General features: G+C 35.8%; 1 protein-coding gene across 3 annotated transcripts; it reads right to left on the reverse strand.

The window, feature by feature from the left end:
- Positions 1–726: 726 nt before the first annotated feature.
- On the reverse strand, positions 727–8,041 carry thumpd3 (THUMP domain containing 3). 3 transcript variants are annotated; one of them, XM_088636373.1, is made up of 10 exons: positions 7,883–8,041; positions 6,952–7,194; positions 6,780–6,857; positions 5,954–6,508; positions 5,444–5,574; positions 5,215–5,284; positions 4,574–4,689; positions 3,903–4,010; positions 2,765–2,888; positions 727–2,241 (listed from the first exon to the last, which is right to left on the reverse strand). In XM_088636373.1, the coding sequence occupies exons 2-10, from the start codon at positions 7,150–7,152 to the stop codon at positions 2,068–2,070; spliced, it is 1,557 nt and encodes a 518-aa protein (XP_088492499.1). In that variant the 5' UTR covers positions 7,153–7,194; positions 7,883–8,041; the 3' UTR covers positions 727–2,067. The 3 variants fall into 3 exon arrangements, with proteins under 3 accessions (XP_088492499.1, XP_088492501.1, XP_088492500.1); XM_088636375.1 differs by lacking the exon at positions 7,883–8,041 and adding an exon at positions 7,693–7,822; XM_088636374.1 differs by lacking the exon at positions 7,883–8,041 and adding an exon at positions 7,605–7,694.
- Between the last annotated feature and the right edge of the window lie 1,986 nt (positions 8,042–10,027).

Below are 10,027 nucleotides of genomic sequence, written 5' to 3' on the forward strand. Positions count from 1 at the left end.
GACACAAAATGTACAGCATCGAACCTGGTTTCAAACCCAAGAAGACTGCTTTTTGAAAGTGACTTACAGAGAAACTGTTAAAAACTGGAAAATACCAAAGCATTATTATTTGAAAAATGATGTATAATAATAATAATAAACTTTTATTTATACAGTAGCTTTACAAACCCCAGAACAATGAAGTGATTGCATTTGCTTGGAACATAACCCAACGGTAATGCTTTGACAGGTACAGTACATGGTACAGACACCTGTACCATATTACATCTAAACAGATGATTCTTAACTATCAATTAAACTATCATCTAGCTAAAGCTATCCATCCATCCATTTCCTAGCCACTTTATCCAATACAGGGCTGCAGGGGAGCAGGAGCACAAGGCAGGAAACACCCTGGATGGGACGCCAGTCCATCATGGGCAGACACTCACACCACAGGACCAATTTTCCCAGAACCCAATTAACCTACCAGTATGCCTTAGGATTGTGGAATGAAACTGGAGAAAACATGGAAAAACAGTTTTTTATGCAGATGGCACCCCAGAATGTCAACCTAGGGCTCCAGTGATTTGAGGTACTATAACAATGCTCGATGCTATCTCAAACCAATGCACATTCTTGTTCATTTCTATTAAATAACTTAGCAGAAACAGAACTACTGCCCAGTTACCGTTTTAAAAACAATGACAAATTAATGCTGCAATTCATGTTAATCAAAACAACAAGTGAGGACAAAGCTCATTTTATTACGTCACACTGTTTAATGTGAACTTTTATCATTTAATCAAGAAATCTAATCATTTGTGCAGGGGTCTTCAATTCTACTCTTTAAAAGAACAGGCAAGTACAATTTAAATGCAAAAAAAGTATTTAGCTTAAAGCATAAGCAAAAAAAGAACCTGCATGGTATTGATGTTTCTGAGTACGTTTATGAAGCACACTTCAGGTTTATTTGATAAACTTTCAACTTTCAAGATTTATGTCTTCCAAATTAAAGTTCCTATTTGTTGTTAATATATTATGTTAAAAGGACACTGCAATTAAGAGAATGCTGCAGGCAACATGGTCATTGTGTACAGCCATGAACCTGTAAGTTAGTATACACACATCTCACTGTTACTACAAGTAACAAACCAATAACCAAAACCATATTCGGCTTATACTGAATATAACAATTCTGCATGCCCTTGAGTATAGATAAGAAGCCCAACACTATAAATATTTCTTTTAAAAATAGTTAACATTTGATATATTTGAATCCCTCCAAAACGATTTTCTAAAAAAAAAAAATTACACCACAAAATCACCACTTTTATGAGCAGAAAACTGAAACAAGCAAAGCCATAAGATTTGAAAGCCATAAGAAAACATTGTTAAAAATCGAATTATCATAGGTGCAGGTTGTACTCTGGAAGCAAAGGAGGATTTCAATGGAGAAGATAAAAGAAGCTGTTCTTTAAACTTATTAATTTGTTAAGCATGAAGAGATAGAGGCGTAAGTACAGAACACACAAATTATTTTCAATCATAGCAGAGAACAATCATGACCACTTCCACTTCAAAACTAAGAGAAACTCGTTCTAACCATAACTGTTCCAGAGTTCTGAGATTTATTTAAAAACTTTAATTTTTAACCTTCAATTAAAAATCTGGCTTAGGTGTTTACAAAGAAAAAAAAAATAAAGTTGTCAAATAATTTAACATTTAAGAAAAGGCAGTAAAACAGACCACAGTAAAAAATCATTTATTCCACAATCCTCTATATCCTTAAGGTGTCACTTTGGAAACATATGATCTGAACTGAAAAAAAGTACTATACATTTTTAGAATAATTTTAAAATGACAGACCTCACTGAAAAAATATGCCAAATTATAAGGTCCTTTATTAAAAAATAAAGATATTAAGAAGGGGTATATGAAAGGTGAAAGTGTTTAAATGCAAGGTCACCGTTAGGCTTTACACTTCACTACAGCTGTTTTTGTAAGTGTATAAGATCACCAGGCCTTTTAAGCATAAACACATCACATCATATCCATTTTGACACTTGAGAAACAGTTGTTTCAAAATTATTTTTCTTCACTTCTGGTTTCATCAGCTTCTTCCTTATTCTCACTTGTATCTTCAGCATTTCCATAGCTCAGACCAGTACGTTTCAGGAGATAAACAGCAGCGTGAAGCCCACCGACATTCACCCACACAGTGTGGGACTTCCGCCAAAGGTATCCCATCTTAGACACAGCCTAAAAAAAAAAAACATGCAGTAAAAACAATTAGATAGCATCTACCTCCTTTGTCTTAGTGCTGTGTTTCAGTAATTCCAAAGCACCTCTATTTGTCCTGTTGAATAACCTATTTCAAGATAACATCAACTTCCTTGGGTGGCACGGTGACACAGTGATTAGCATTGCTGCCTCACAGTGCTGGGGTCCTTGGTTCAATTCTGAACCGGGGGCCCAATCTGCACAAAGTTTATATGCTCTCCCCAGGTTCACATGGGTTTCCTTCCACAGACCAAAGACCTACTGGTAGGTTATTTGGCTTCTGGGAAAAATTAACCCTGGTGTCAGTTTGTACACTGTGTCTGTGTGTCTGCCCTGCAGTGGACTGCTGTCCTGTGCAGGGTATACCCAGCCTTGTGCCCATTTCAATGCTGACAGTACTAGCTCAAGCAGAACAGAATTTATTTTTTACTTATAGGTGCAGTAACAAAAAATCGAAATATTAAAGGCGGTAAAAAATTGAAATCATAAAAAAGGTCACCACCTTAGCAAAGCATTTCTTGTCTTGAGTTAACAGCACAGCCTTCCCTGATCCTGGTCTGCAGACTCGTCCCATTTCTTTCAGGCAGGAGGGATATAAATCCCAGTTCTTCTTTTTAGAGCCCATTCTTCAGTAATCAAATACAATAATTAGTCAGATAATAGCATTGTAATTTCATAATATTACATGTATTTTCAAAGGGTTTCAAAAATATTCCTTTAATAGGGGATTTTAAAAACATTTTATTCTAGGGAGGGCAAAATATACCCACTAAAAGTATTTTTTGGAAAATAATTAAAACAATAACCATATACTGTAGATACAGAACAACACAATGACAATATTAAATAAAATGAGTGACAGACTTGTCTGTTAAATTAATTTTTAATATTATATTATATTTTAGCTCAGAACCCATTTATCATTTATGTATTTGCCCTAGTGCTTAGGTGGAGCATAATGTCTTAAATATTGTCTTGCTTAATGCGCAGTTACAATCTGGCACTCAATGCCAGCTGAAGGAAGGACAAAACACCAAAGTTCATAAGGCATAATTACACTATACTGATCAGCCCCTGTCGAGGTACAATTTGAAGTGCTGGGTACTGGACCAAAATAGCAGAAAACAAAATCTTCCTTTTAATTTTCTTATCATGGAGATTTATAAGTTCATCAGAAAAGTTGAGATAATGTCACTGGAAAACATTAAAGAAACCTAAGACATTGTGCTGTACATTTCATGTGTTGTTGTAAAGCTTTAATTGAGAAACAAAGCTATTGCCACCTGCTGGCACTCTCCTAAACCAGTAGTTAATCATTTATAATTCTAACTCAACTGTGTGTGTGTGTATGGCAACACTGTATGTGGAAACTCTAATACTGAATAATATTGAAATGACTATTACCCTGGGAAATAAAGTAGATCTTAAAAAGCTGTGGATCTTTTTAATAAATATAACAAGTAAAATGCATTTTTTACTGTTTTTGGGCAACTGCAGGTTAATCATGGTTTATTAAAAGGAGAGAGAATAAATGCAAATTGAAGTGAAAAACCTTATTTGAAGCTCCTGCTTTAGACTAAGAACCTAGAGGTTTAAAGCTGTTCTATTTTTTTTAAAGCAGCAGCAGTCAAGCACTTTACCTTTTCCCAAAAGGCATGTCCGTTATGATAATATCCACAGAGCCAGTCTTCATAGGAAGATTGCACAAGTCCCACTGTACAGTATCTATAGGTAGACCCCAGGCAGTACTGGATATAAAAGTACCAAATAACATTTCATATCAAATAATGCAGCAAAACACAATTTGTAGTATAGATCACCAAGTAGAGAGATAACCATGTAATGGCACATCGTACATCATTTTGAATTGTTTTCCTCCATATTTATCACATAGCCACACAGCTTTTATTTCTTATTTTCAAAACTCCTTCAGATGCTCTAGAGATCAGGTATAGATGCAAACATCTTAAGCAAGTCTTGTTCTGCACTCTGCATGCTCCTTTCTTCTGATTATTAGGCCTCCGTTTCAAAATACTACACAGATTTACATTAACAGGAACTTGGGTTTCAAGAAGCAACACAAGAAGCTTCTGCTCATTCCAGCTAATCTCTAAGGGTAGAGCAACAAATTGTTTGTGTGGGCTAAATCTAATTTCATTTTCAACCGTTCACTGACAATAAATGTGCTGCCCAAGTAAAAAAACAAACACAGAAATTAAAATCTACCTCAGAAATTAGGTAGATTTTATATCCATTTTAAAAACAGATTTACTAGTTTTAAATATTCAATATCTAAATAGTGTTCCCTTACCCTTCCTTGCTTTGTCTTTTCTTATGGATATGATTAATATTATTCCCAGTCCGGTTTACAGCCATTCCATTGTTGTCTCCAGCCATATAGAAAGAATGCGGCCATTCAAGTGCTCCCTGATCAAACAGCATATTTCATTCAATTAGCTGTCACTCTAGTATCACTTTTACTGCTGTAATTTTCAATAGTACTTACTGAAGTAATTTATGTTGTCTGAAACATTAAGCCAAGAATAAAATAAAGTTTAAACTGATATATTCAACCTTAAAGCTATATTGGTCAAGTGCGGATTGTCGCACGAAGATGAGAATAGGCTGAAGCTAGAAGTGACACAGTAAGGCAAGTTTCTATAATGCACCCACACTCCTCTTTTTCCATTTGAATGTCTCTTGGTGGATTTGGAATTATTTCTGGGAACTAATGTTTGAAATGCGCTCAATGTACTTCATTGTATGCACCAAACAGAACTGTGCAGTACTTCTAGCAAATAAGGAATGCAATCTGGATTGTAGTGTAAGAAGCACCTTCATCTAAAGTGTTACAATTGTGCAAAAGCAAAATGCAAAAACACAGGACAGCAAATATTGTAATTAATGAAAATATAACAAATGGTCTTGAAGGCATCTAGACAAAAAACATACCTCTAAAGGTATTGCTCCACTTCCACACATTGGATCAACTATAACATCTGATATTTGGGGATTACAAAGCCTGTATTAAAGAGAATTAAATAACAATCAAAACCTGCACATTACTCTGTGGTTTAAAAAAAAGTTATTTAGTCAAACAAAATCCACAAAAACAGTTTCCACAATCAAAACTCAAACCCTACAGCTTTGTATTTTAAAATATGGTTTACTTGTAAATAACCTCAGCATTCCATAAGCCAGAGTGGATCGAAGGGTCGTCGGCCCAAAATGAGTTATGTTTCTTCTGTGAAGGCTCTCTTCGGTTAGGGCAATGCCAACCACCACCTCATTATTATGGATATTTAGCAGAACCTGAAGGAGATGTTTTTTAATTAGAAAAAGATCTACTGGTACTTGCATTGGAACAAATGTTTGTGGGGAAACAAAAGCTTTCATTTTTGCTTTTTAAACTACAAAAGATCGGTCTTCTAGGAAAATACAAACTACATGCTATGTTCCTTAGCTAAGAACATGACCTGTAAGTTTTAGTAATCTTGTATTTTCAAAAAGCACCAACAGTTTTTGGTTAAGAAACACTGCATGTTTTTGGGGATTTGTATGTAATTAAATGGCATTGCGGAAGCTAAGGAATATTCTAATTAAGTGAACAGGGACCACTGTAATTTATAAGCCTTCAACTTGTGTATCTTCATTTTACTGGAATGCTGATAATACAAAAGCATGAGGATACCTCTATGTCAAACCTGGTCATATCTGGTTTCCACTGGAAAAGGTCTTGTACAGCTCCCCCAAAGTCTCTTGCAGCATCATTTGAAGTAAAATTGTGTTTGTCACCAGCCCTGTTACAAGTCACACGAAATTTAAGCAGCTTAGATGAGCCCTCTGCCTCTGGCCCTTCACAGTCTTTACCACCTTCAACCACGTCACCATTCCCTGTGGCTGAAGCAGTTTCTGCAGATATCATTTTCTTCCCATCTTTTACATCTTGAACATCATCTTTTTTCTCATCAAGATCACTAGAGATTTCACTGGATTGTTTTGACTTCGTGTGGCTGCCTTCTGCTTCTGTATGCGAGTCCTCCGTCTTGACCTGCGTTTCAGAACAAGAATCTTCACTGCCATTTTCTTGAACTGCAGCAACCAAGGCTTCCTTAGCAGATGCTGTCTGACTTATTTTCTGTCGAGATCGCTTTTTCTTTAAAGAATTATTTATTTTCCACACTTCCAAAGGCCATTTCCAAGGGAGTTCAGCAGCAAGCTTCTGGAAGTCTTCCAGAGTTTCCTCCTGTCATGAGGAAGAATAAAATGAATTGGGCATACCAGAATCTACTAGATCAAATGCTTTGTAACAAAACATAGTGAAGGGTGGGTCATGCATTTTTCCCCCACTCATAAAGGAATGTTCTTAGTAGGTACTATAAATCACTGCAGAGTAGGGCAGTATTTAAATAAAACAAATGACTGCAGGTTTCAGATTAAGCAATGCCTACATACTAAAATCCATCAAAGGGATTTTTTGTTGGCATTTGGAAACTACAACATCAGACCAAACATACCTTTGTGTCTTTAAAACAATAATCTGAAAACTCCTCCACCACAACGAACAAATTGTCGACTGATCTCAGGCGATGAATCTAAAAACAAAACGAGATGAAAGGTGAGAAATCAATTACCTTCGTTATTAAAGTACCGGTTGAAGAAGTAATGTATGCAAATCACAGTTCTTACCTGAGGCAAATTTACATGAGTGGTTTTGAAGTATATCCTACCACGGTCCTTACTTATTCGAACATCAGTGCCTATTTTTTCCCTGACTTCTTCTGCGGCCGAATGCTCAAATCCAGTAGGAACTGTGGCCCCAATCGTTACGGTTATTGGATCTTCTGGATCAGGGCCTTCACCAGCACGTTCTCGCCATTCTGCAGACATTGTAACTGATTTACCACCTTCCTCCTTCAGTGACTATGATTGCTGAGTAACAAAGGAAGAAAATGCCAGTCAAAGTGCACATGAAATATAGCATACGTTTAAACAGAAGATCCAGCTACTGTTGCACTCCAAATGGATGTAGAATCAAAAACCCAACATGAATAAAGGATGGCTCATCATTCCATACGTTTTTTTCCCCGCTTCATTTTGTTGTTGGATTAATTAAACTTTTAATTTATTTTCATACTCATGCAAGATAACGTCACCAAACGTGAAAGCTGTGTAAATTCCTAACGTAAAGCACTAGTATTATTTAGGTACTCCCGGACTGCAAGTTTTGTAAATAAAGGTAAACAGGTGACCTAACAGAAAATAATATGTTGCAAAAAATAACACTTTTTTTTGGCGACTCAAGTTTTTCCTTTGCTGGCTGGTTACTTGCCGAGTCCTACCTTTCATTTTGTGACAGCAATTTAAAAAAAAACGATGCTATGTTAATTCGTAAAACCGGATGAATTAAATTCAATTAAGCCTGTTTACCGTTAACGAGGACAGAAAATAATTAAATATCCACATTCCAAAATGCACAGTATTTTGAAAACGCAAAAGAAAAGGTAGGAAGATTGCTTCATAAAGTGAGTGATGTTTGCGGCGATACATTAATATTGTTTTCAAAGAAAAAAGCTTTTTAAAACTTGTTTAAAAACATGCTTTCATTTCATCGACTCACCTTCCTCCTCCTCCGTCCATGTGCGCAATGAAGGAAGTACTTCCGGTGTGAACAAAAATAACACGCATACCAAAGCGCACCTTTTTATTTGCATACACCCTTACTTAATATAGTCAATTGATCACTAAATTGTTTCGTTTTTTTGTTTTTGGTTTAATGTTTATTCAAACAGTGTGTTTCTGTCTACTAAAATTCAAACTTATAACACTATGAATCCCATGCCTACCGAAGATTAGCGCAGGCATCTCATGATCAACAGAAAATAGAAACTGTAAATCCAGTTGTATTTTTGCAATCATAGTGATCACGTTTGTCTTGTCTTTAAAAAAAAATCCACTACTAGACCAATTCAACAGAGCTGAATATATCTTGCAAATAAGACGCGGTAATAGTAACCGACCGGTAGAGGGAACTGTTGCTCGTCAAATCGAAATCAATTGCGGTTGTTTACTACATGGTTCTTTGATTAACGATTAAATCTTTACAAAGTTAAAAAGGTGATATTTTTAATGAAGTAACTTAGAGATCATTTGGGACCAAAAAAAAAGAAAACCCTTCTGCCCCTAAGAACTAGAGTTGTTTAATTGAACAAATTGCTTGCTGGAATGATAAATAAATTTCAAGTGTTCCTGATCTTTAAAATAGTAAAATTATAAATCAAAATGGATCGGGGATCTCCAGACCCAGGGCTGTCACTCTTACGTGCCTCTTTTCATTTGAGAGGAAATCTTAAAAGACACCCAAGAATAAACACTAGTTACACAATCAAAAATGTAAACTGACTTTTCTATTATTTTCTTTCCAAAAAAGCCAGTTCAGACACTAAAGAATCTAGCTAATTGAAAATCTTGTAGAAATTCTGTTCATTTTCAGTCCTGTACTTAATGTTACTAATACCCTCACTAGGACAAGTGGACTGAAAGGGAATGGATGTAACCAATGTATTAAGTTTTTCAAACTCTTTAGGCTGAATATGCATAAGCACAATCTCTTTCTCTTTCTAGTTCATGGGGTTCCTTGGAACTATTAGGATATAAGAGTTCAGTAGGCTCTTTTAAAAACAATAAGTATTGATGGATTCCATACTAACAAGTCCTACTCCACTGTTGACATTAATTTGTTCTAACGTTAAGCTTAAATCTTTATTTAATTAAAAAGAGCAAAGCTATTTGTTGGGGCTTTAAGTTAGGCAAACATTCAAGAGAAGAGAACAGGGATATTGATCACTATTTTTCACTAAAATGCTAATGCATTATGCATAATGTTCCCAGTTCATCAACAGAATGAAATAAAAGGATAGAAATTGTGGGGAGTTAGCTTTTTGACATGTAAGGTAGAGGGAGATTTCAATGTGTGTTTGAGTTTTTGGTAAGAAAGAAGGCACTGTGAGGTTTAGATAATAGGTGAGAGGTGAGGTGAGAGTGAGAGAGGCTGGGAGTTTAATAGTTTGATAGTGCGGGGGTAGAAACTGTCTCTGAGTCTGGTAGTCCGGGCCCAAATGCTCCAGTACCGTTTTCAAAATGGTAAAGGGTCATACAGTGTGTAACTGGGGTGTGTGGGGTCTTTGATGATGCTTAAAGCTTTCCTCAAGTACCATCTGTCATAAATGTCCTGTATAAATGGGCGGGCAACCCCAGTGATGGACTGGGCAGTTTTCACCAACCGCTGTAGGGCTTTGCGGTCAGCAATACTGCAGTTGCCATACCACACTGTAGTCCATATGTGGAATGTCATTGTAGTTAAAGGTCCAATTTGTTTTTTCTCTTTTTTACCTTAGTATAAAATGTCATCCAGGACACTTTGTAAAGTAAATCTCATTAAACATTATAGTGGTTTTTAGTTTGATAAGAAGTAGGATCAAGAAAAGGTTATACACCCAGTATGTTTTGCTTAGGGATATCAAATTGTCAAGCTGAAAGTTTTCACACAAGGAAATAATGTACTCAGAGGCTACACAAGACAGCGGTGGACATTCATTCTCTCAACGAATGGTCAAAATAATGCAAATGTAAAAACCCTGAAATCATTCTGTTATATAATTTATTTCTTTTATTTTTTTTTCAATACTGCCACTCAGTAGAAATCCTGATAAAATTCCAAGTATATTCAAAATAATATTGTATTACAATTCAAATACTGGGCAGC

The sequence above is a fragment of the Lepisosteus platostomus genome, chromosome 6, assembly GCF_059453375.1.
Source record: "Lepisosteus platostomus isolate fLepPlt1 chromosome 6, fLepPlt1.hap1, whole genome shotgun sequence".
Classification (NCBI taxonomy): domain Eukaryota; kingdom Metazoa; phylum Chordata; class Actinopteri; order Semionotiformes; family Lepisosteidae; genus Lepisosteus; species Lepisosteus platostomus.

What these genes read in the sequence shown, in the direction of transcription:
- thumpd3 (XM_088636373.1), bottom strand. Translation starts at nt 7,152, where the DNA reads ATGTCTGCAGAATGGCGAGAACGTGCTGGTGAAGGCCCTGATCCAGAA. An exon ending in GTGGAGCAATACCTTTAGAG is followed by an intron (nt 4,690 to 5,214) that starts GTATGTTTTTTG and finishes CTGTTTGATCAG; the next exon opens with GGAGCACTTGAATGGCCGCA. An exon ending in ACAAGAAATGCTTTGCTAAG is followed by an intron (nt 2,242 to 2,764) that starts GTGGTGACCTTT and finishes TTTTTTTTTTAG; the next exon opens with GCTGTGTCTAAGATGGGATA.